This window comes from Mobula hypostoma, chromosome 9 (assembly GCF_963921235.1).
Source record: "Mobula hypostoma chromosome 9, sMobHyp1.1, whole genome shotgun sequence".
In the NCBI taxonomy this organism is placed as follows: Eukaryota; Metazoa; Chordata; class Chondrichthyes; order Myliobatiformes; family Myliobatidae; genus Mobula; species Mobula hypostoma.
The window spans coordinates 33,885,099-33,911,634 of NC_086105.1; the positions used below are offsets into that span (position 1 = coordinate 33,885,099).

Sequence of the window (26,536 nt, forward strand, 5' to 3'; positions counted from 1 at the left end):
CTCTAAAATTTTGCCCAAAAATAGATGGAACAAAACGAACCCATTTGCAGCAATTTTCAAAATGGTGAATACGGGAAGATGTAAAGGTGGATCAGTAGAAGGTTGCTTGAATAATGGCCCATGACCATGAAATATTTTCTCTTTAAGTAAAAAGACTTACCATTCTTACATACATGCAGACAAGTGAATCACTGGAACATAGTTTCAGAAAAAAATTGTGTAGATTCAAGATGCAAGATTCAAGATTGTTTATTGCCATTTTCCAGTGCATAAGTGTAAAAGAGAACAAAATAAATGTTACTCCAGATCTCATGCAGCACAAAAAATGCATTAAAATAAACACAATAATAATAATTGTAACGGTCTTTGCCCCACTGACCCACCGTTGCCTTGGGTGAATAGCCGTCGACCCCGCCAAACAATGCAAGTGCTTTGGTGCGGATAAGGTGTGAGTTGCCCGATGATCAGCCACAACACAAATATGAAACAATATTCTAAGTGCGAGAATATACTTTATAACAAATTTTTGGTGATGGGTTAGTAGAAATAACTACAAAAAAAAATAGGTGCCTCATAAGTAACTTATCAGACCTGTGCACATAGGATTTTAATACGTTGGAGCTCACGCCTCCGATTCCCTCCGCACGTCCTTCCGAGACTCCGGCCACCCTCCAAACTCCCGAGGTCCTGTGTCCGCTGCCCTGGAACTGCTGTCCGTTCCTCACACGTTCGTCCTCTCCGCTCACCTCCCAAAAAGCCCACGCTCCTCAACTCAGCACACATATACAAGATAACAGAACATGACTTCCGTTGGCTAACAAATGAATACAATTTCCATTATCTCCCTGTATAACCCAAACATTGCAGTTACAGAGAACCCCTTGCTCAGCAGTTAACATTGCGAGAAGCCATTTTAATATAACACTTCAGAGAAGCCATTTTGGTAATAAAGGATTAGCAGTTAACAGTCCATCTAGTATACTGAGAGCCCTACATAATAAATGCAATAAAAATAAATACATAGCTAGCTTTTATACATAGATTGATTGTTATGTCCATAAAGTGACAGTAGGCTGTACACAAGGTGACTGACAGGAAATAATGAAGTCGTGGTGGAGGTGTTGATCAGCCTTACTGCTTGGAGAAAGTACTGTAACTGTTTGTTGAGTTTAGTGGTCCTGGCATGGATACTAGGTAGTTCCTCCCTGATGGGAGTAGGACAAACAGTCCATGAGCAGGGTAGGTGGGATCCTTCCTTTTCCTGCACCTTTCTGAATCTATAGCTCTGATGGTGAGTAGGCTGGAGCCAGTGATGCATTGGGTAGTTTTGACTACCCGTTGTAGAGTCCTTCTGTCCACCACAATGCAGTTTCCATACCAAGCACTGATGTAGCTTGTCAGGATGCTCTCAACCGCACGTCTGTAGAATGACGTCAGTATGGATGTGCAAAGTCCAGCTCTCTTCAGCTTCCTCAGAAAGTAGAAGCATTGCTGAGTTTTCTTGACTGTGTAGGATGTGTTCTGGGACCATGAGAGGTTGTGTGTGATATGCAATCCCAGAATCTTGAAACTGCTTGTTGGCTCTTATAAGAAATGGGCAGATTCTGTCAAACTAAATAAAGGGACATTGTGTTTGCTTTAAAAAAAAGCCCAGAACCTTAATATTATTTCTATCAAGCATGCATTGTTGGTTTTCGTTGAGATGCAGTGGAAATTGTCCGTTGAGTACTGGCATTTTAACTTAAGGTTGCTGGTTATTTGTGAGACATCTTCTCTAGATCACTGATATCTCTTTAAATTTTACAGATTTTTGGTTGAATTCCAGCTTTGTAGCCTGTGGAATGTAGATGATGTCGTAAATGGTAAGTAAAAGTTGTTTGTTTCTATGAGGTTATGAAACCATTTTCTGTACTCTATCTTTGTAAACACTGTAACTTACTGAGCTCTTAGGAACCTGCCGCATTTTCAAAGCTCTTCGTATTTGTAATTGCAGCAGCCAGACTGTTACCAATATTATGGTTCTTTTGTTCATCTAATTTATTTTTTAAGATGCCAATGAAAGCCTTTTTAATCATTTAGCAATCATCAAGCCTTTGTCAGAAATCCAAGCACAACATACAGTAAAACGATCCCATCAATTGTCAAAGAAACATTTCTGAAAATGTGAAGATGCTGACGATTAAAATGTTCTCAATTCTGTCTAAAGGAGGTTACTAAAGTAAAAGAACCCTGCAAAAAGAGAAAAAGGATAGAATGAAATAGATTTAATAGCACAGTTTTCAAGGAAGATAGGAATCACAGAAAACTGGAACCAAATCTCAATGTTCAATATTTGCTATTTAACATATTTCTAGAAGAAGATCAAAAAAGCTAACAATACTGAAGCATAAACAGACTCAAGCATTACTAATGAATATGCTGGGACATAAATTGGATTAGCTCATTTATATTCAGGTAGAACAGCAGTTACTGGATGTGCCTACTTGTACATAATCCTTCTTCAGGTTTCTGACTGGCCGACATTTTATCATTCTAACTCTAATTCTGTTGTCTCTGGTTCTTTCATCCACTTCCTCCATGAATCATTATCATCTCTTTTGCTACTCATCATGTGACTGTGATCATCATATGAATTGTTGCATTCCCTTTTCAACATGCCATGTGACCAGCCAAGTCAGTGTTCCATTTTGGTAAGTGATTGTACTTGTAACCTCTCCAATGTCATCTGCATCCATAGTTCATTGCAATAACTAATCATGCTTTTCTCCTTTAGAAATCAATCAAATTCAATTTAGATTACATGCATGTGGAATGCATAATTATTATTGTGCTAAAGATATAATGTGCTTCTACAAGAGAATAACAATGATTCAATCATGTCTTATCAATCTCTGCTACTTGTTGCATCCAATTTATTTATTTAACCATCTTTTGATGGTGTGGATAGTGAGGAAAGTCATCTAAAGCTACAACAGCATATAAGTTGGGCAGCTGAAGTTAATTCAGACAAGCCTGGCGCGATGCATTCTGGGAAGTCATTTTTGGAAGTCATGACATAAACTATAAATGGTTAGGCACTTAAGGATGTTCTTGAACAGGGGGACCTATGATTCAAATCCATTGCTTTCTGAATGTGGCAAAACAGGTAGATATGGTGGAGAAAAAGACATAGAGGATGATTAAGTTCAGAGATCAACGCAATGAAAGTAATAGTTGGGACATTATATTGCAACTTTACAAACAATGGGTAGTCCCCCAATTCAGTTAGTGTATGCAGTTTTGATTGCCACACTACAGGAAGGATATGATTCTGTTGAAGAGAGAACAGAGGATATTCACCATATATGACGGACTGTGCTTATTTGTCCTAGAATGAAGGAGGCTGAGGGCTGACCTGAAATATAAGAGGCATAGATATGGTCATCAGAATCTAATTCCATATCCCTGTCACTATCAATAACAGCGTTGATTTAAGGCCATAGGAAGAAGTGTTAAATGGAATTTGAGGGGAATCTTTTTTGTTACACTGAGAGTGGTTGATATCTGAAACTAACTGCCAGAGGAAGTGGTGGAATCAGATGTAATGACTGCTTGAAAAGCCACTTGGGCAGGTACTTAAATAGATAGGCAGGGCATGAAGGGTCAGGACCTAATGTAGGAGGATGCAAGTAGCGTTGCCAGCCAGAAAGATTGGCATAGACATGGCAGGTCACAGGTCCTGATCCTGTGCCATTAATCTCTAAGACTCTTGACTTTATGTTATATTGAGAGAACATTAAATCACAAGGAAAGGAACATGAAGAGTAAACATTTTACAATGCTCAATTCTAATTCCAACCCTCTCATTTTTGAAGTCACTGAGTTTTTAGGGAGCCAGGTAGAGAGGCATACCACTGAATTAATTAGTTAATTAGAAAAAGCTTTAAAGAATGTTGCCATTTTAATTCATTCATGGGATAAGGGCTTTGTAGACTGAGTCAACATTTAGTTGCCCATGCCCATAATGTGATGCTGAGTTGCTGCAGTATTGAATGTGGATATACCCACAATGCTGTCAGGGAGAGCTCCAGGGTTGTGAATCAGCAACGATGAAGGAACCTGCAATATTTTAAGATCAGAATGTTGTGTGGCGTGGAAGCAACTTCTGGTAGTGTACTAATCTTTTGCTGGCCTTCTCCTTCTAACTGGTAGATGTCGCAGGTTTGGAAGGTGTTGTCTAAGGAGTCTTAGTGAGTTGCTGCAGTACATCCTGTAGGTGATACAAACTAATGCTACTGCGCATTAATGGTGGAGTGAGTGAAAGGTAGTTGATGGAGTGCCCATCAAGAAGAGTGTTGTCATGTCCTGCGTGGTCTTGAGCTTCTTGTGTGTTGTTGAAACTACACTCATCCAAGCAAGTGGAGAATATTCCATCACACTCCTGAGATGGTGAACAGGCTTTGTGGAGTTAGGTGAATTATTTGCCACAGGATTTATAGCATCTAACCTGCTCATGTAGCCACACTGAGTATATGGCCTCTCCATTGCGATTTATGGCCAGCAGTAAGCCTGGGATAGTGATAGTGAGGATTCAGTAATGGTAATGCCTTTGAATGTCATGGGGCGTGAGCTGGTTCGCTTTAGCATGCAAAAGCTTAGTTTCCCAAATTTAGTGAAATTCAGCTTGTGAAAGGAGAAGAGAAGAGCCAGATCCACAAAGTGTGTTTATAATACCATTTGTGGAGATAGAATACAACAGTTTCCTGCAGGGTTAAGAACTTTCCTTCCTTACTGACCCATGATCCTCACTCCTCCCACTTCTATCTAATTGCCCCACCACATCTCCGGTTCACCAACTACTTTGCCAGCACTGCAACTGAGTCTAAAGTTAGGTCCATAATCCCTAATGTTCCCTTTCCCCACCCTCTCCTTTGTCCATTACTGAACTCCTCAATTCTGCCTCGTCCATTAATATTTGATCTATGAACTGCTGATAATACTCATTGTCCAAACACACCTGTGAATGACGGTAAACATTGGTTCCTCTGAATTTCCTACCACATTTGACTTTTAAAATATCTTGATCGTAATTTCATCTGGTAGCTTATGCTGCTTTAACTATCACAGGTCAAAAGCATCGGAAATTGGATGTCTTTCAGCCCTGCAACACGGAGTACCCTGCGTTTGTGTATGATCCCACGATCAAAGAAACCAATGGATTTATTGAATGTGGTGACTGTCAGAAGTAAGAATGTTTTTTATTATCTTGTGTACTTGGACTGCAGCTTAATATGGCACAAGCAAAAATAGAATAGATACTTACGAATATACGATGATATTAGATTATTTGAAAAATAACATACAAAATCTTTAGTTCTCTTCTATTTCCCCTGCTGCCAATATATTAGTTCTTTCACTTCTGTGATTCACACTACAGCAAAATTGCCTGGAAATTATACCAAAGGCACATTAAAACGATAAGGCCAAGAAGTAGAATTAGGTCTTTAGGTCTATCTAGTCTGCTCTACTGTTTGATCCTGGCTAAATTATTTTACTAATTCAACCCCATTCTCCTGCCTTCTCCCATAACCTTTGAAGCCAGTACTAATCAAGAACCCATCAACCTCCACTTTAAATATACCCAATGACTTGACCTCTACCATTAGTTGTGTCAATGAATTCCACAGATTCACCACCGAAGAAATTCTTCCTCCAAATCTGTCTGCAGACTCCCTGTTTCCTCAACACTAGCTGCTCCTCCACCTATATAAACCACTAGTGAGGCCTCACTTGGAGTATTATGAGCAATTTTGGGCTCCTTATCTTAAAAAGGATGTGCTGAAATTGGAGAGGACTCAAAGGAGTTTCATGAAAATGATTCCAGGATTGAATGGTTTGTCATATGAAGAGTGTTGATGGCTCTGGGCCTGTATTCACTAGAATTCAGAAGAATGAAGGGTAACCTCGTTGAAACCTATCAAATGGTGAAAGGCCTTGATAGAGAGGAGGTAGAGTGGATGTTTTCTATGGTGGGAGAGTCTAAGACCAGAGGACACAGCCTCAGAATAGAAGGGCATCCTTTTAGAACAGAGATGAGGAGGAATTTCTTTAGCCAGAAAGTGGTAAATCTGTGGAATCCTTTGCCACAGGGAACTGTGGAGGCCCGGACTTTATGTATATTTAAGGCAAACGTTGATAGATTCTTGATTAGTCAGAGCATAAAGGGTAATGGGAAGAAGGCAGGGGATTGGAGCTGCGGGAAAAATTGGATCAGCCAAGATGAAATGGCAGAGCAGACTCAATGGGACAATTGGCCTAATTCTGTTCTTATATCCTGTGGTCTGTCTCTGTGTCACTTGTAAACTTGGCTACAAATCTATCAATTTTATCATCCTGATGATTAACACAGAAAGTGAAAAGTAGTGGACCCAACACCAACCCCTGAGGAAAACCATTAATCACCGGCAGCTAACTGGAAAAGGCCCATCGTATTCCTACATTTGCCTTCTTCTATCCATGCTGCTGTCTTTCCAGTAATACCATATGTTCCTATGTTGACTAGTACCCTCATGTGTAGGACCTTGAAAAAGGCCTTCTAAAAATCCAAGTAAATGACATCCACCGACTCTCCTTTGTCTATCTTGTCTGTTATTTCCTCAGAAAACCCCAACAGATGTGTCAGGCAATATTCCCCCTTAAGAAAACCACACTGACTTTAACCTATTTTATTATGTGCTTCCATGTACTCCAAAACCTCAATCTTAATAATTTACTCTAAAGTCGTACCAACCACCGAAGTCAGACTAACTGCCGAAACGTTCTTGTCTTTTGCCTCCCTCTTTCTTAAGAGTGCAATGACACTTGTGATGGTCCAGTCCCCTGCAACCATTCCTGACTCTAGTGGATTGTTAAAAGATCACTACTAATGCCTCCACAATCTCTTTCAGAACCCTGTAGTGTTATCCATCCAGTCGAGGTGATTTATCCACTCTCACCAGGAGATTTCAGCTTTCTGAGCATTTTTTACTTAATAGTTGCAACTACACTCACTTCTACCACTCTGACTCTCAAATTTCAGGCACGTTGCTGGTGTCTTCCACAGCGAAGCCTGACTCAAAATATTTATTCAGTTTTTCTGCCATTTCTCTGTTCTCCATAATAGCTTCCCTGGCATCATTTTCCAGTGGTCTGATGTCCACCCTTGTTTGTCCTTTATTCTTTATAAATCTGAATAACCTTTTGCTATCCTCTTTTATATTATTGGATTATTGGCTAGGTTACCTTTATCTTTCATCTTTTCTCTCCTTATTGCTTTTTAGTTTCCTTATGTTGGTTTTTAAAATTTTCCCAATCCTCTAGCTTCCCACTATTTTTTGTAATATTGTATGCCCTCTCATTTGCTTTTACGCTGTCTTTCACTTCCCTCATCAGCTATAGTTGCCTCATCATCCCTTTAGAATTCTTTTTTGTGGAGACCCAATCTGGCATCTACCAAATTACTCCCAGAAACTCCTGAAATTGCTGCTCTGCCATTATTCCTGTTAGGATCTCTTTCAAATCAACTTCACACAGCTCCTCTGTCATGCCTCTGTAACCAGCTTCATTCAACTGTAAAAATGAAACATCCGATTTTAGCTTCTCTCTGTCAAACTACACAGTGAATTCTATCATATTATCACCACTACTTCCAAAGGATTCCTTTACCTTAAGCTCCCAAATCAAACCTGGTTCATTGCACTACTCCAAATCCAGAGCACCCTTTTCCCCGGTGGGTTCAACCACAAGCTGTTTAAAAAGCCATCTTGTAGGCATTCTACAACTTCTTTCTCTTGGGATCCAACACCAAGCTGATATCCCCAGTATGCCTGCATTTTGAAGGCCCCCATGATTACCATAACACTGACTTTCTTACGTGCCTTTTCTATCTCCTGTTGGAATATTTACCCAACATCACTATTTGGAGACCTATATATAACTCACATCATGTGTTTTGAACTTTGCAGTTTCTTAACTCCACTCATCAAAGTTACTCCACACCTCTGCCCTCCACCACCCCTCATCCCCACCCCCACCTGTCTTTTTGAAAGGATGTGTATCCTTGGATATTTAGCTCCCAGCTGTAATCTTCTTTCAGCCACAACACTGATGTCTACAGCTGCCAATTTCCAACTGTGCTATAAGCTCATCTACCTTGTTTTGTATACTGAGTGCATTCAAGTACGGTAGTAATGCGATCACATGATGTACTCCTAAAGGGTGGTCGACTTCAAGTGGCTGCAGAAGCTGATCTGGGATCCACGTATTAATTCGGAATGTAAGGGTGGATTCCCCTAACAGAGAATGCCTGTGCATGGCTTTGTTTAGTGCGGGGAGGCTGACGCAAGAGCAGCCATCACGTGGTCCTTGTCAGATAGGGGTCAGACTGGAATGCAGCAGAACTGGGGGAACCTTCATCTTACTGCCATAGGTGACCCTGCCAGGAGCTAAGCACCAGACTGCCTAACTACGGACGCATCGCTCTCGGGATCACAGGAAATTATAAGCCTCTCTGAAACGACAAGGTGATGATCCTTGGAGAAGGCATTCAAATAGAACAGCTTAAGCCCTGCATTGACTGTCGCTCTTTAAATTTGTCTCCAGTTTGCATGAAATTAAATTCTTACCCGTTTCTAAACTTCTTGACTTACTCTCCTTCGCTTTTACTTTTCCAACCTGCTGAATTCACTCCCATGCTCTTTAGATTCAAGCCTACCCACAGTCATAGTTATGTGACTCATCGGGATCCTGGTGCTAGCATGGTTCAGGTAGGGCCTGTCCTACCAAGACAGTTCCCTCCTCCCCCAACACTGGCGCCAATGCCCAGTGAATTCCCATGCTATCGGAAAGTGCTGTGGCTGTTCAAAGCAAGACTTCTCTATGAAAATTTACCGTGGGTAAGATCAGGATATCTAATAAAACTGGGATGTACACCTGAGCAACATACACAAATGCTAGAGGAACTCAGCAGGTCAGGCAGCATCTGCAGAAATGAATAAAGAGTCAGCTTTTCAGGGGGAGACCCTACATAAGGACTAGAAAGAAATGGGGAAGACGTTAGACTAAGAAGGTAGGGGAGGGAGAGGAAGGAGTCCAAGCTAGAAGGTGATAGGTGATGCCAAGTGAATGAGTGTGGATGAGTGAGCTAAGAGGTTGGGGGAAGGGAAAGGAGTCGATGCTGGAGGGCGATAGGTGAAGTCAGGTGGGTGGGGGAGGTGACGAAGTAAGAAGCTGGGAAGTGACAGGTGGAAAAGGTAAAGGGCTGGAGAAGAAGGAATCGGATATCAAAGGAGAGTGGAACATGGAGAAAGTGAAGGAGGAGAGGCACCGGAAAAAGTGATAGATAAATGAGAAGAGGTAAGGGGGGGGGCGGAGTAGTGGACTGAAGAAGAGGGAAGCGTGAGAAGGAAAATTTACCTGAAGTTGGAGGAATTGATGTTCATGCCATCTGGTCTGAGGCTAGCCAGATTGAATATGAGGTGTTGCTCCTTCAACCCCATGGTAGTGGAGGAGGCAATGGACCAAAATGTTGGAATGGAATTGGAATTAAAATGGTTGGCCTCCAGGAAATTCCGTTTTTTGTGGATGGAGCGATGGTACTGGACAATACGGTCTCCCAATCTACATCAGAGCTCGCCAATGTAGAGGAAGCAGCATTGGGAGCACTGGATAAAATAGACGCAGGTGTAGTGTTGCCTCATCTGAAAGGACTGTCTGGGACCCTGAATGGAGGTGAGTGAGCAAGTGTAGCATTTCTTCCACTTGCAGGGATAAGAACCAGGAGGGAGATTAGTGAGGAGGGACGAATGGACAAGGAAATTGTGGAGGGAACGATCGCCGCGGAGAGTGGAGAGTGGGGGAGCGTGGCAGAAGTTGCAAAGAATAATGTGCTGAATGCAGAGGCTCGTGGGGTGGTAGGTGAGGACAAGAGGCACTCTATTCCTGTTCAGGGGGTGGAAAGGTGGGGTGATAGTAAACGCCTGGGAAATGGAGGAGGTACGGGTGAGGGCAGCATCAGTGAGGAAGATGGGAAACCCCATTCTTTGAAGGACATCTCTTACGTCCTGGAATTGAAAGCCTTATCCTGTGAACAGATACAGCGGAGACGGGAACTGAGAAAAGGGAATGGGATTTTCACAGGAGATAGGGTGAGAAGTGGTATAGGCAAGTATACCCTGGGAGTCAGTAGATTTATAAAAGATGTTGATAAACAGTCTGTCCCCTTAGATGGAGACAGAGAGATTGAGAGAGGGGAGAGAGATGTCAGAAATGGATTATGTTAATTCAAAGGCAGGGTAGTAGTTGGAGACAAAGTTGTTGAAATTGACAATCTCAGCATGGGTGCATGAAACAGCACCAATGCAGTTGGCAGTGTAGTGCAGGAAGAGTTGAGGAGCATTACCAGGGGAGTCTTGGAAGATGGACTGTTCCCATAGCCAACAAAAAGGTAGGCAGAGCTGGGGCCCATGCGGGTGCCCGTGGCTACAGTTTGAGTCTAGAGAAAGTGGGAGGAGCCGGAAGAGAAACTGTCGGGTGTGAGGATCATTTCTACCAGGCATAGGAGGATGGTGGTGGATGGGAACTGGTCAGGTCCATTATCAAGAAAGAAACAGAGGGCTTTAAGGCCTTCGTGATGGGGATAGTTATGTATAGGGACTGGACATCCACGGTGAAAATGAGGCAGTCAGAGCTAGGGAATTGAAAATTGTTGAGGAGGTTGACAGCATGTGAAGTGTCACAAATGTAAATGGGAAGGGACTGACCAATGAGGATAAAATGGAGTCAAGGTATGCAGACATGAGGTCAGTGGAGCAGGAGCAGACAGAAACAAGGACCTACCCGGACAGTCAGGTTTGTGGATCATGACTAGGAGACAGAAACGAGCAGTGTGGGGTAAGGGAACCATGAGGTTGGTGGCAGTGGGTGGGAAATCACATCAACTCTGGACATTGTCTCCAGCACTATCACCATCATCTACCTTATCCAGTGCTCCTGATGCAGCTTTACATTGGTGAGACCCAACATAGATTTGGGGATCACTTGTCGAGCACCTTTGCTCCATTTGCAAAAAACAGGATTTCCTGGAGGTCAATCATTTGAATTCCAATCCCCATTCCCATTCCAACACATGGATCCACGGCTTCCTCTGTTGCCACAATGAGACCACTCTCAGGACGGAGGAGCAGCACATGATATTTTTGTCTGGATAGCCTCCAAGATGATGGGATGAACATCAATTTCTCCAGCTTCTGGTAATTTTTCCCCCTTCCCCTCCCTTCTTTTTCAATTCCCAACTCTGCCCCCCCCCCTTACCTCCTCTTCTCACTTACCAACCACCTCTCCCTGGTGCCTCCCCCCTTCCCTTTCTCCCATGGTCCACTCTTCTCTCCTATCAGATTTATTCTTCTCTATCCCTTCACCTTTTCCACCTACCAGTTTCTTACTTCATTCCCCCATCCACCCTCCTGGCTTCACCTATCACCTGTTAGCTTGTACTCCTTTCCCTCCCCCAGCCATCTTATTTCAACATCTTCCCCCTTCCTTTCCAGTCCAGAAGAAGGGTTTCAGCCCAAAATGTCAACTGTTTATTCATTTCCATGGATGCTGCCTGACCTGCTGTGTTCCTCCAGCATTTTGTGCATGTTACTCTGGATTTCCAATAACTCTAGAAATTCTTCTTTATTATGTACTCCTTAAATGTACAAGGGCCTTTTGTCTGTTAGCACCAGCTATTGTGGAGTTTAGGGGGATATTATTGGTGCTGAGATGATCAGGAGATTAGAGGAAAGATGGGGGTATACGGACGATTGATAGAGTCAGTCGGAGAGGCTATCTGGAGTCACATGCACGTCATCTACATTTTGGCATAATTTTCTGATAGTACACCAATTACCCAATCAGACTTTTAATAAATAAAGTAGGCACAAAAACTTTGAGCCATGTTATTGAATTTATGGACCATGGTGCATATTTTCTTCCCATTTGATGTAATTATACTACACACTCCCTTCTTCTAAAGAGGAGACTTTAAGTGCCATTGAATTAATTGATTTTGTTGAAGCATTCTAACAAATGTCGATGTGTTTCCTATTTTCACCGATTTTCAAATTTTCAGTCAGATGTAGATGTGTTTCCTATTTTCACCGATTTTCAAATTTTCAATCAGATGTAGCGATGATTTGATATGGGATAACACTCCGGCTTCTGTTTGTTGAAACATGAGATGTAAATGAGTTTTCATGATGGCATTGAAACCATTTGTGCACCTGTGGTTTAAAAAAAAACATTGGAAAGCTGTAATCTTGGAAAATAAATCTTTTGCTTCTCTTCCTCTCTCATCCACAAACATAGAAACAAACACTTTCCAACTGCCTAACGGCCAGAAAACAGAAAGGTCCAAGTTGTTTCTGCAGCTGTGAAGAATTCAATGCATGGTCTCGCACATTCCATGCTTTGTATGTTTGGAGTCTGGTTACTTTCATTACTGACATCAAGTATGAGGGACGTAAGACGGTCCCCTCACATTCACCGTTCTTTGGATTCATTCAAAGGATAGAAAGCTTTTATAAGTGTGAGGCATCATGATGATAATGAATGAGCAGAATACTTCAAAAAGTTTAAAGTAAAATTTATTATCATTGTACATACATATCACCACATACAACCCTGAGGTTCTTCTTCCTGCAAGCATAATTAGCAAATTAACAGAACAGTAACTGTAAACAGGATCAATGAAAAAACAAGAGCATAGAAGACAACAAACCATGCAAATACAAACATAGATAAATAGCAATAAATAATGAGAGCAGGAAATAACTAAATAGTCCTTAAAGTGAGATCATTGGTTGTGCAAACACCAGAAATAGAATGAGTGTAGTTATTCTCTTTTGTTCGAGAGCCTGATGATTGAGGAGTGGTATGAGTCCTGAGGCTGATGTACCTTCTTCCTGATGGCAGCAGCAAGAAAAGAGCCTGGCCTAGGTAGTGAGGATTATTTTTATTGATATTGAATGGGGAGAATAATCACGAATAGGTAAATAGTACTGATTTAACAACAGGGAGGATGTATGGATGTATGTATATTTGTGATTTGGATTTATTGTATTGAAAGCTGGAAAAATATCCCTGCCTTTTGTTGATGAAGTTGATGATAATACTGGAAACAGATAAATTTATCGGCATTGAACTGGATAGTCCATTCCCAAGACCCACCACACTCAATGTGAAAAACATGACCCTCAGACTCCCTTTATATCATTCCCCTCTCAATCTAATTCTATGTCCTCTAGTTTTAGACTCCCCTATCTGGGAAAAAGACAGTGACCTCATAATTTTATAAGGTCACCCCAAAATAATCATAATAAATATCACACTTTTGCAAGCTAACTTTTTAAAGCAAAGGCTAAAAGTAACGGCCTTTTAAGAATAAAGCAGTATCTTCTTTGAAAACTGTTAAGAGTTAAACAACAACTTTTTTTGTGAGCAAAGGGGATTTTTTAAATTGACCTGAATCAATCATGAGAGCAGAAAATATGGATTACAAAATGTAAGTCAATGTTGTGCTTATTGTATTTTTGCACAAAACATATGTATGCACAGGTGCAATGAAAAACTTACTATCATAGGTACCCGGAGTCACGTGAGGTGTAGTCACAATAAAAACATCAATTAAACATAATTTTTACAAGAAAGAACGCAGTCGTAATGCTGCAGAATTGTAGTCATTATGTTTTAGCTAATTGGTTCAAGAACTGAGTGGTTCAAGAATAGCTGTTCTTGAAACTGGGAGTATAATAATTCAGGCTTCTGTATTTCCTGCCTGATGGTAGCTGTAAGAAGCAGGCATGTCCTGATGGAAATTTTTGATGGTGGGTGCTACCTTCTTGAGGCAGTACCTCCTGTAGATATTGCTGATGATGGGTAGGAATGTCCCTGTGATGTAAAGACCATAAGATACAGGAGCAGAGTTAGGGCATTCGGCCCATTTGGCCTGCTCCACCTTCCTCTTGGCTGATTTATCATTCCTCTCAACCCTATTCTCTGCCTTCTCCTATAACCTTTGATGCTCTGACTAATCAAGAACTTACCAACCTCCACTTTAAATATACCCACTTGGCCTTCACAACCATTTATGGCAATGAATTCCACAGATTCACCACCTTCTGACTAAAGGGATGTCCTTCTATTCTGAGGCTGTGCCCTCTGGTCCTAGAATCTCCCACGATAGGAAATATCCTCTCCACAGCCTTTCAGTGTTCAATAGGTTTCAGTAATATTTCCCCCTCTCCTTTCTAAATTCCAATGGTTACAGGCAGAGAGCCATCAAACACTCCTCATATGTTAACCCTTTCATTCCCAAGATCATTCTCGTGAGCCTCCTCTGAACCCTCTCAATGACAGTACATCCTTTCTTAGATAAGGAGCCCTAAGTTGCTCACAATACTCCAATTGCAGTCTGACCATTGCTTTATGAAGCCATAGCACTATGTCCTTGCTTTTATGTTCCAGTTCTCTGGGAATGAATGTTAATATTGCATTTGTCTTCTTTACCACCGACTCAGCCTGCAAGTTAACTTCTATTGGGCAGAGTCCACCTCTGTCTGCAGGTTTCTGCACGTTGGAATTGCAATACATGGATCGTGATGCAACCAGTCAGTATGTCTATAGGAGCTTGTTAGCGTTCGGCGACAAGCTGGATCTCCTTAACCGCTTAAGATAGTAAAAGTGCCTGTGTGTCCTCCTTGCGATGGTATCTATATGCTGGGCCAAGGGCAAGTCACTTCATATGTTAATGTTCAAGAATTTAAAGCTCTCCTCTGACAATCCCCCAATGTAAACTAGCACACGTTCGCCCTCCTTCCTGTTCCTGCAGTCAACAATCAACTACTTACTTTTTCTGATTTGGAACAAGAGGTTTTTGTTGCTGCACCACTCAATGTCCAATTTCACTCCTGTTCGCTAACTCATTAACACCCGTGACTCATCCAAGAACAGTAGTGTCATCAGCAAATTTCAGTATGGCTTTACGGCTGTGCTTAGCCACACAGTCATGTTTGTACAGAAAATAGAGGAGGGGGCTAAACACATAGCCTTGAGATATGTCAATAGTCAGTGAGGAGGTGATGTTGTTACCAATGCTCACTGATTGAAATCTGATGATGAGAAAGTCAAGTATCCGTAGCAAAAGGCTTTACAGCTGCTCAGGTCCTTCTGTAACAGCAAAGAAAATAAAATCAGAAGAAAGTCAGAACAAGGTCACAACCAAGTTCTGTTAAAAGGGTTTCTTTAAAATGAACAGATGTGCTCAGGCCCATAGATTTGATCTTCTCAGAAACTGATCCAGTATATGTCACCACGAGAAAATCTGCAGATGCTGGAAATTCAAGCAACACACACAAAATGCTGGTGGAATGCAGCAGGCCAGGCAGCATCTCTAGGAAGAAGTGCAGTCAAATTTTCGGGCCGAGACCCTTCGTCAGGATTAACTGAAAGCAGAGATAGTAAGAGATTTGAAAGTGGGAGGGGGAGGGGAGATCCGAAATGATAGGAGAAGACAGGAGGGGGAGGGATGAAGCTAAGAGCTGGAAAGTCGATTGGCAAAAGGGATACAGAGTTGGAGAAGGGGGAGGATCATGGGACAGGAGGCATAGGGAGAAAGGGGGGGAGGGGAGCCCAGACGAAGATGAGAGCAGGCAAGGAGTGATTTTGAGAGGGGCAGAGAGAGAAGGAAAAAAAAGGAGGGGAAATAAGAATAAATAAGGGATGGGGTAAGAAGGGGAGGAGGGGCATTAACGGAAGTTGGAGAAATGAATGTTCATGCTATCAGGTTGGAGGCTACCCAGATGGAATATAATGTGTTGTTCTTCCAACCTGAGTGTTGTCTCATCTTGACAGTAGAGGAGGCCATTGATAGACTGGGAGACCATTTCGCTGAACACCTACGCTCTGTTTGCCAGAGAAAGCAGGATCTCCCAGTGGCCACACATTTTAATTCCACGTCCCATTCCCATTCTGATATGTCTATCCATGGCCTCCTCTACTGTCAAGATGAGGCCACACTCAGGTTTGAGGACAACACCTTATATTCTGTCTGAGTAGCCTCCAACCTGATGGCATGAACATCGACTTCTCTAACTTCCGCTAATGCCCCTCCTCCCCTTCTTACTCCATCCCTTATTTATTTTTAGTCCCCCCCACTTTTTTTTTCCTTCTCTCTCTGTCCCTCTCACAATCACTCCTTGCCTGCTCTCCATCTTCCTCTGGGCTCCCCTTCCCCTTTCTTTCTCCCTTGGCATCCCGTCCCATGATTCTCTCCCTTCTCCAACTCTGTATCCCTTTTGCCAATCAACTTTCCAGCTCTTGGCTACTTCCCTCCCCCTCCTGTCTTCTCCTCTCATTTTGGATCTCCCCCTTCCCTTCCCACTTTCAAATCTCTTACTATCTCTTCTTTTAGTTAGTCCTGACGAAGGGTCTCGGCCCAAAACGTCAACTGTACAACTTTCTATAGATGCTGCCTGGCCTGCTGCGTTCCACCAGCATTGTGTGTGTGTTGCCAGTATATGTCACACTGAGTTTGGGTGAATCTGTGAGTTATTTGTGTGAGTGAGATGTATCTACAAATTGCTTGACATCTCTTACCTAATCTAGTATATACCTGTGCAATGCATGTGCAAAATCTGACTGTTAGAATGGCTTCAACAGGTGCTCCAGAATTTCCATCGTTTTCTGTTTAACTTCATATTTCAAGCATAGATAGATACTTTATTGATCCCAAAGGAAATTACAGTGTCACAGTAGCATTACATGTGCACAGATATACAAATGTACAAACACTAGAAGAGAAGTAAGAAAGAATACAGAATAAGTTACCTCAAACAGTATAACTGGAGGGGGTCATCACTTCCCCGGCTACAAGTTGACTCATTAAAGAGGCTAATGGCCGAGGGTAAGAATGACCTCATATAACACTCTTTGGAGCAGCGCAGTTGTGTTCGTCTGTTACTAAAAGTGCTCACCTGTTCAGCCAAGGTGGTATGCAGAGGGTGAGAAACATTGTCCAGAATTGCCAGGATTTTTCCGTAGGGTCCTTTGTTCTACCACAGCCTCCAGCATATCCAGTTTGACACCTATAATAGAGTCAGCCTTTCTAATTGGTTTATTGAGCCTGTTGGCATCACCCCACATGGAAGATTGTACTGGTGGCAACATACTGGTAGAACATGTGAAGGAGAAGCCTGCATACTCCAAAGGACCTCAGTCTTCTCAGAAAGTAGAGACAACTTTGGCCCTTCTTGTAAGCAGCCTCTGTGTTGATGCTCCACTCAAGTCTATCATCCAGGTGCACCCCCAGGTACTTGTAGATCCTCACCACATCCACATCCTCAACATCAATAGTAGCAGGGATCAGTGCAGGCTTGGTCTTCCTAAAATCCATCACCATCTCCTTTGTCTTACTGATGTTGAGCTGCAGATGATTCAGCTTGCACCATTTGACAAAGTCCTCCAGTAGCACCCTGTATTCATCCTCGCTTGCTCTCTTTATACACTCAACTATTGCTAAGTCATCAGAGAATTTCTGCAGATGACATGACTCAGTGTTGTATCTGAAGTCTGAGGTATACAGGGTAAACAGAAAGGGACCCAGTACAGTCCCCAGTGCTGCTAATAGCCATGTCTGACACGCAGCTCTGAAGCCACACAAACTGAGTTCTGCTGGTCAGGTAGTCCATTATTCAGGGTACAGTGGAAGTGCCAACCTGCATTGAATGGAGCTTTAGTCCCCAACAAGGAGAGCTGTATGGGATGGAAGGCGTTTGAGAAATCAAAGAACATGAACCTCACAGTATATATAGTTTTCTTATTTATTTAGTTAGATAGTTAGTTAGTCAGCAGGTTAGATGAGACTCTGGAAGTGAATTACGTATTTGTTTTGTTGGTAAATTTTGCAGTAAGATGGCAGTGCACTTGGACGCAGTGGCCTCTCTGGGCCCAACCAAAGGTGCAGCTGTTCATCCTTTATGTCTTTTTCATGTTTATAAGACACTACTGGATAAGTACTGCACGTCTACGCCACTAGCGAGTCGCTTGATAGCAATGGAGCTGGACTTGTTGCATACCGTACTGCAGCCTGCTTCAGCCTCTCAGGCAAGGAGGTGTCAGAGCTGAATTTTGTTAGGAGGATTTCTTTTATTAATGAAGCACGGTTTAACGAATAGTGCGGGTGATTGCCTTGGAGCTTTTTTGTCGTGATCACAAGGCTCTGTTGGACATCGGTAATGTAGAGTACTGCAAGTCTGATCCACTGGTTCACTGGTGACACCAACAGCAGGGGAGCTGTGCTTGTTACGTGGCCCAGGTATTCATGCCTCAGGGTCTCCTTTCGCAGGTACCGGAGAAGAAGACACCAGAGTTGGGTGTGTGCTGACCCCTCCCATCAGTGCTGATCACCAGTGTTCTCTCGGTGGAAGACAAGTAGGATTATGTCCGTCTGCGGCTACACTTACATGAGATGAGAACAGCTGCGGGCTAGTTCTTGCAGAAATGTTGGCCGTGACACTCAGGGATTTGGGCTATTTTTTAATGTTTTGTTTTGTAATTGTGTGTTTTTCTGTAATCATAATTATATGTGTAATATATCTGTGTGCTGTATGTGATTATTGGTACTGTGATTTGCACCTCGGCCCCAGAAGGACACTGTTTCGTTTGGCTGTATTCATGTGTATGGTTGAATGTCAATTAAACATGAACTTGAATTTGATTTGTGAAGATGAATGTATGTACTCAATCACAGACGCTGCTGCAGATTCCGTGTTTAGTGCCAATAATGCAGCCTACATTTTGCTCTTAAGTTGGCACATATGAAGGGTTATGTGCAAAAATTCAACAGATTCTCCTTAAGTAAGAGCAAAGAATAATTATCCAAAAGGATTGATTTGTTTCTTTTTATGGTAGAGCTGCCCTAGACATAAATCCTCTTTGGAGCCTTTGTTTAATATTGATTGATGTTCTCCAGTGCCTGTAACTGGAGCCTGGAGGATTCATAGCCTTTTCTGTTTCCTGCTTTGATAGGCTTTCAGCAGACTTATCTCTATGTGAGTACTTCAGCCTACTGGTCAAAACCTGGGTTGCACTGCCCCCTGTAGCAAAATATTATGAAACAGGAGACAAGTCTCTGCAGCTGAACAGCAGTCTGTGGGGTTCATTAATAAAATGCACAACTGTCTCATTATACTCAACCTTGCAAAACTTTCTTATGCTTTGAAATCATATTAAGTATAAGCTGATAATACACAAAAATTTAACCAGGGCAAATATGCATGTAGATTTTCAAAACTTTACAGCACAGGAATGATATTCGTCTGACTTTATAATGCTGTTTTTTTTTAAGAGTAATCTGGAAGTTTTCTTGCCACCTTTCTCCCTCCTATATCTTCACTGGCTTTAAGTATTTATCCATTCTTTCCATAAAAGGTATGATTTTCTTTGCCTCAACCTCTCTCTGCAAAAATGTATTCCTAAAGTAAACAAAATAGCCCTATTTCTATTCTCTGTCTCTCGGTGATATTTTCTGATTGATGATTCTTTCTCGCTGGCTTTGCAACCAGAGTTGTTCTATTAAAACTCTTCTTCATTTTTAAAACCTTTGGGATATGAGTGATTTTCACTCAATTTAGATTTTGGTTAGCTGGATCACTGGAGGAACTCAACGGATCAGGGCAGTACCTTTGAAGGGAAATGGACAGTCAACATTTTGTGTCAAGACACTTAGCCTGGACTGGAGAGAGGGGAGGTACTTAGTATAAGTAGGTGAGGGAAGGGCTGAAGCAAGAGCTAGCAGAAGATAAGCAGATCCTGTTGAGAGAGATAACCAGATGAGTAGGAGGAGAGTTGGAATGATGCCACATCTGCCCATCCACAAATCTGTCCCTAGACTTCCTGCATTCTACTGTTGTGTAAACAACCTACAGGTTTATAACCAGATTTGTGACATCACTGCGGTAGTGGCAGTGAAGTCAGTGAAACACATGATCAGCCTAGTATTTGCTCTGTCCCAAAGATTTCGCAGTTATATGATGTCACCACAAATGAATCTTAGAATTGTAGTATTACTTTATTCACACTTTAAATAAAAGAAATCTTTGAGGTGCCGAGGAATCAATACAACATTACGTTCCATACAAAAGTCCAAATCATGTACATAAATGATGGTAAAGCTAGAACTAGCATTGACAGGTGGGTGCAAAACCGCCACCTGAGTTTGAGCAATATATGATTAACCTAAGTCTTTTCCCAATAGTCATCAAAACTTCTATTCATGCTGTTCCATTTAATCCTTTGCTATGGACCTGAATTTCTATAACAAGTTACTTATGAAAAATGATATCTGATAGGTTTCCTTCCCAATGTCATAATTAATGAATTTTTCCATTTCTTTGCTATTTGACATTTAACATTGTCCATGTACAGGCGGGGCTTAGAACATCTTCAAAAGTTAACTTAAATTTTCCACTACTGTGCCTTCTTCCCATCCAATGGTCTAATTTTATTTAAAAGTAACATGAGAAGAACTATTCCAGTGAGATTGTTGATAAATATGGTGTAGTGTGGAGGGGAGTTATCCTTCTTATACTGTATATAGGGCCTTTTCAGTTTCCAACTAAAATACTGCTACCCATTTAGGATTTGAATCATAGGCATGATATGATGAGATACCATGAGATGCACAATGTGCTGAGGGCCAGGTCAGAGGTATTCAGGTCTAGCGACCAAGTAGAATACAAAAGGTCCAGGTACAGTCTCCAGAAAGCCACCTCACATGCAAAGTGGCAATTTCAGACCAAACTTGATTCACTGAAAGATGCTAGACAGCTGCGACAGGGCTTGAATGCTATCGCTTCTTACAAAGTGGAACCAAGCAACGCATTTGACAGGAAGTCTTTACTCCTAGATGAGCACAATGCCTTTTATGCTCATTTTGACTGTCAAAAACATGGAATTCCCATATCCCCAATAACCCTGTGATTTCAGTCTCTGAGGCTGACTTGAGAGCATCCTTCATGACGGCGAACCGATGGAAATCACCTGGCCCAGACTGGGTGCCTGACCAAGTGCTAAAGACCTCTGCTGATCAACTGGCTGTAGTGTTCATTGATGTATTTGCTTCGGCAGTCTGAGGTACCAATCTGCTTCAATTATATTGGTGCCTACAAAGAATGTGATAACCTACCTTAATGACTATCATCCAGTAGCACTTACATCCACTGTGATGAAGTGCTTTGAGAGGTTGTTGATGAAATGTATCAACTCCTGCCTGAGAAGCAACTTGGATCTGCTCCAATTTGCCTACTGTCACAACATAGATGCCTTTTATTTGGCTCCTCAGTCAACCCTGAAATATCTCAACAGCCAAGTTACATAAACAGCTTGCTCTTCATTAACTACAGCTCAGCATTCAATGCTATTATCCCCTCAAAACTAATCAATAAGCCTCAAGACCTTTGCCTCAATACCTCCTTGTGCAGTTGGATCCTTGATTTCCTCACTTGCAGACCCTAGTCAGTTTGAATTAGCAACAACATATTCTCCACAATTTCCATCAACACAGGTTTTGTGCTTAGCCCCCTGTTCTACTTGCTTTATATTGATGCCTGTGGTATGGAAACATCAATGCCCTTGAACAGAAAAGCCTGCAAAACGTAGTGGATACAGCAGAGTCCATCACCAGTAAAGCCTTCCCCACCATTGAGCACATCTACAGCAGGAGTGCATCACCCATCATCAAGGACTCCCACCATCCAGGCAACACAATCTTCTCCCTGCTGCTATCAGGAGGAACATTACAGGTATCTCAGGGCCCACACCACCAGGGTCAAGAGCAGTCATTACCCTTCACGCAGCAGGCTCCTGAACCAGAAGGGCTAACTTCACTCACCTTCACCCGCCCCATCACTAAACTGTTCCCACAACCTACAGACTCACTTTCAAGTCTCTTCATCTCATGTTCTCAATATTTATTGCTTATTTTTTATTATTATTTCCTTTTTTACTTCTTGTATTTGCAGTTTATTGTCTCTTACACATTGATTGTCCTTTCTGTTAGCAATGGTCATTCATTAATTCTATTGTGTTTCTTGCATTTACTGTGATTGCCTCCAAGAAAATTAGTCTCTGAGTTGTATGTGGTGACAGATATGTACTGTACTTTGATAACACATTTACTTTGAACTTTGATCTTTGATGGCCTTTGAGACGATGCAGAGTGTTAAGCTGCAGAGAAATGTGGCACTAACTTTGCTCATAGGCCCTTGTCTGTAGGATGTTGTGAACTGATCAAAGCAATTATAATTTTAAAAGAACCCAAGCAAAGTGTTGAAAAGTCCAGGAAGAAATAAGGCGATTGAGGGAAGTACAGTACCCATACCAGGCAGTGATGCAGCGAAGTCAGCATGCTTTCAATTGTGCCCTCGTAAAAAGTTCTGAGGATTTGCGGCCCCATACCAAACTTCTTCAACCGTCTCAGATGAAAGAAGCGCTGTTGTGCTTTTTTCACCACACAGCCGGTGTGTACAGACCACGTGAGATCCTCGGTGATATGTATGCTGAGGAACCATTTTCTGGTGACAATTACTGCCCAAAGTTATACAGAAAGATCTATCTCTGAAGATATCGGAAACTACTGCACCCCTGGAGTCATGAGGAAGAGTATTTGGAATAGTTGGAAACTGGGAATAAGAAATCAAATGCCCAAGAAAACAAGCCGGTCAAACATTCCCCTGAAATCATTTGAGCAATACACATGCGCCCTTTGTGAATGCAAATTATCTCAGAAGAACTTTACCCGGGTGAACTAGTCCAAAGTTGACCCCACATTTCTGAATAGATAAAGAATATTGAATATGCACCTTGTTGAACCCCAGAACAAGATACTCTGATGATCCTGTGCACAAACATAATGGATCTAAAAGTAAGCAAAGTATCCATGCCAAATTTCATTGATTTGTCCTTAGACCTTAATGCCAAGATTTCTCCAACCTACTTTGAATTTAAGATGAAAAGCATTTCATCATAGAATTTTAATTAAAGGAATCCTTAACAATTTTCTTACGATGTGACCTATTTTCCAGTAACTTCATAAATCATGTTTTTTTAATGAATGTAGGTCACTGCTGCTTTTTAGATGTGTTATGGGATCGCCTATCAGTTGGGTTACTTGAACAGTTTTGAGCAGGCACCAACCCACAAGGAAATGAGTCTCAGAGTTGTATATGGTGTCACACTGATAATAAATTTACTTTGAACTTTGATCAAATTATCATGTAAAATAAGTTTTGCAGGGTGGAGATTGTATAGCTTTATCCAAATTATCCATGAATCTGCCAATACTTGATGAGTTTTTTTGCTAGATGCAGCTCTAACTATTCTCCCCAATCATTTAAAATTTCTCTTAAACACTATTTTAAATTCCTATTATAGAACAGATCCATTAATCATTGTATTCAGCAAGACAGCTGAAAAATCATATAGGAATCCCTAAGGTACAGGAAGAGAAGAAAAGAAATTTCCCAATCCATTGTAAAAGTAGAATCTTTATCATATGTTAAAACCTTTAAAAAATACTTACATAGTTTCAAAAGACTTATTTCAATAGTGTATGTTCTTCATTAAATTGCCATATCATGCAGGTAGAGAAAAAATGCATATGTCAAGCCAATTGTATATTTTCTCTATTTGGAAAGAGTAATATCATCTGCTAACTCATGCATGTGGCCACATTGGATGTCAAAGAATAATGATTGTTTGTTAACAAAGCAGAGCACTAAGTTCTGAAACTATTTACATTTTACTTCAACAAACTTTCACTCTAGATTGATGATCAGAGGTATGTATAATCCATTGCTCCCTCATCCAATAGAGGTACCTTTTCATACCAATTCATGGAAATGGACTTGGTCTTTATAAGTTATTTTCACTGAGAAGTTTAGTCCTGCCATAGGTTTACAAATCTGGTAGATATTCTCACCATTCTAAACTCCTCCCCAACTAAAAGGTTGAACAAATTTGGGTTGTTCTCCCTAGAACGTCAGAGGCTGAAGGGAGACCCAATAGAGATTTTTTAAAAATTATGGGAGGCATAGATACGGTTGATGGAATCCTTTCCCCAGGATAGAAATATGAAACATCAGAGGACAAGCTTGCAAGGTTAATGGGGGGGGGGGGGGAGTATAAAGGAAACATGATGGGCAAGTTTTTTTTATGCAGGAAGTGGTAGGTGCCAGGGTAGTTCTAGAAGCTGGTAGTTTGGTGGTGTTTAAGAGAATTTTAGATAGACACATAGTAATCAGGGAATGGAGGGATCTGGATGATACACAAGAAGAGAACACTTAGTATAAACTGTTATCAGGATTGGCAAAACATTGTTTGCTGAATGGCCTGTCCAATACTGTACTGTTCTATTGTCCACCATCAAAAGAAAGTCTCACTCTTGAATTTGACTGAATAATTGTGGTCAACAGGTATATCAGATAGATGCATTTTATCTTTTGCATTTTGACTAGGGGTTGGCTAACTCGTTGCTGCAACTTGAAGTTGATAGTGGTGTTGAAATCAATTTGATTCATAAGCTATAGTAAATGCAACTATGCGCCAACTCAGTGAGCAATTTGAATATAATGCTTTTGAAACTACAAACTGCAACAACAGTTTTTGTTTCCCATTTATCTGGATCCATCTTATCAAGATTATTCAAATTCATTCAGTGACCTGAAATATCCTTTCTTTGGAAACTAACTTGAAATGTCATTTCTGACAACTGTAAACAACAGGAATTCTGCAGATGCTGGAAATTCAAGCAACACACATCAAAGTTGCTGGTGAACGCAGCAGGCCAAGCAGCATCTGTAGGAAGAGGTGCAGTCGACGTTTCAGGCCGAGACCCTTCGTCAGGACTAACTGAAGGAAGAGTGAGTAGGGGATTTGAAAGTTGGAGGGGGAGGGGGAGATCCAAAATGATAGGAGAAGACAGGAGGGGGAGGGATAAAGCCAAGAGCTGGACAGGTGATAGGCAAAAGGGGATACGAGAGGATCCTCTCGTATCCCCTTTTGCCTATCACCTGTCCAGCTCTTGGCTCTATCCCTCCCCCTCCTGTCTTCTCCTATCATTTTGGATCTCCCCCTCCCCCTCCAACTTTCAAATCTGACAACTGTATTTCTGTCTGTAAAATTTAGTTGTACTAAGCAGAATCTCATTTGTAACCATCTCTACATGAGTAGTTCTCATCGTGTATACCTTAAGGTGCTATGTGAAGTTATTCAATATTTTAAGAGGAACTTTGCCAAATGAAGTTACATACTGAAAGAGGAAAATACTTTTAATATTTGCTTATTGAAATTGTCTTTGATCATGTTGATAGTTTGATTAGCTAGATGGTGTTTGTCTGATGACAAGGGAATACTGAGCATCATTGTCCTCATGAATAAAATCCTGATCATTGTCAAAAATTGTTTTCTAACTTGCAAACTTTTAACATGCAAAAATTGTCTTTGCTTTTTCTGAGGTTCTCTAATGTTCCATGGTGTTAAGTGTATCCATGGATTTAACTTGTGTCTGATTGGAATAACTCTCTATAAGGAGACATCATTACAAAAATCAACATGACCTCATTGAAATGGTTTATTTGGCGATGTTCTCAGGCCGTAACAGCTGTCCCAGTTTTCCATTTTCTGCATCCATTTTATCAGAATGATTCAAAACTCAAATGTGGTCATTGAACAGAAATGTTATCTCTTTGGAACATAACTGGAAGTGGCATTTCTGTTAATAAAATTCTGTTGAACTAAGATCAACCCCATTCGCAATTGTCTTTTTCTGAGAAGTGCCATTTTGGGAGATGCTCAAAAGATCAGCATAAAGTAGTTGCTAACACCAGACAAACACATCCACATACGCAAATATTAGGTTATTTTATCATTATGCTGTGACAAGTACTTTAATGAATTCCTAACTTGTTAATTAAATCTGATCTGTCACAAACCATCCATTTTATTTTGCTAACCCAACTAGGTGTCATTAGCTGCTTGCTAGTGTCCTGTAAAATGACATGGGCACACTGGGGGTGATCAACAGCATGAATACCCAGACTGAAGCTATCCTTTGCTATTTAGTACAATAAAACACAGTGTGGCAGCACAGTGATACAGCTACTAAAGCTGATGCCTAAGCTAAGACATGGGACCTTTGAAATCATGCTGTGACAATTCGATGAAATTCCTTGTGGACAGCCTGCTTAGCCCATCCCAGTTATCTTCCTGTACTGGCCTGCATTGTAGGAAGTTAGTCAGTAGGAAGAAAAATATGATACAACCACAGTTCTGAAACATTGCAGTATCTAGTTACAGGGATGTTTGTTGGGCACACAGAAAAAAAAATATCAGGAGAACAATAAAGATCCTTGAGTTTTCTAAGAAACATGTTCAGCTATTTGGGAAGTAGATAAAAAGGGTTGATCACCTTTTGGCGGCTATG

The 26,536-nt window shown here is 41.3% G+C and overlaps 1 protein-coding gene across 1 annotated transcript in view; it reads left to right on the forward strand.

Annotated features, from left to right (window-relative positions):
* The window catches only part of cacna2d4a (calcium channel, voltage-dependent, alpha 2/delta subunit 4a), a 366,454-nt gene that overhangs the window by 293,802 nt on the left and 46,116 nt on the right, over positions 1–26,536 (forward strand). Inside the window, exons 33-35 of the mRNA XM_063059526.1 lie at positions 1,807–1,862; positions 2,670–2,690; positions 5,107–5,224. Of these exons, the coding sequence (XP_062915596.1) occupies positions 1,807–1,862; positions 2,670–2,690; positions 5,107–5,224 (195 nt within the window). The remainder of the gene's footprint in view (positions 1–1,806; positions 1,863–2,669; positions 2,691–5,106; positions 5,225–26,536) is intronic.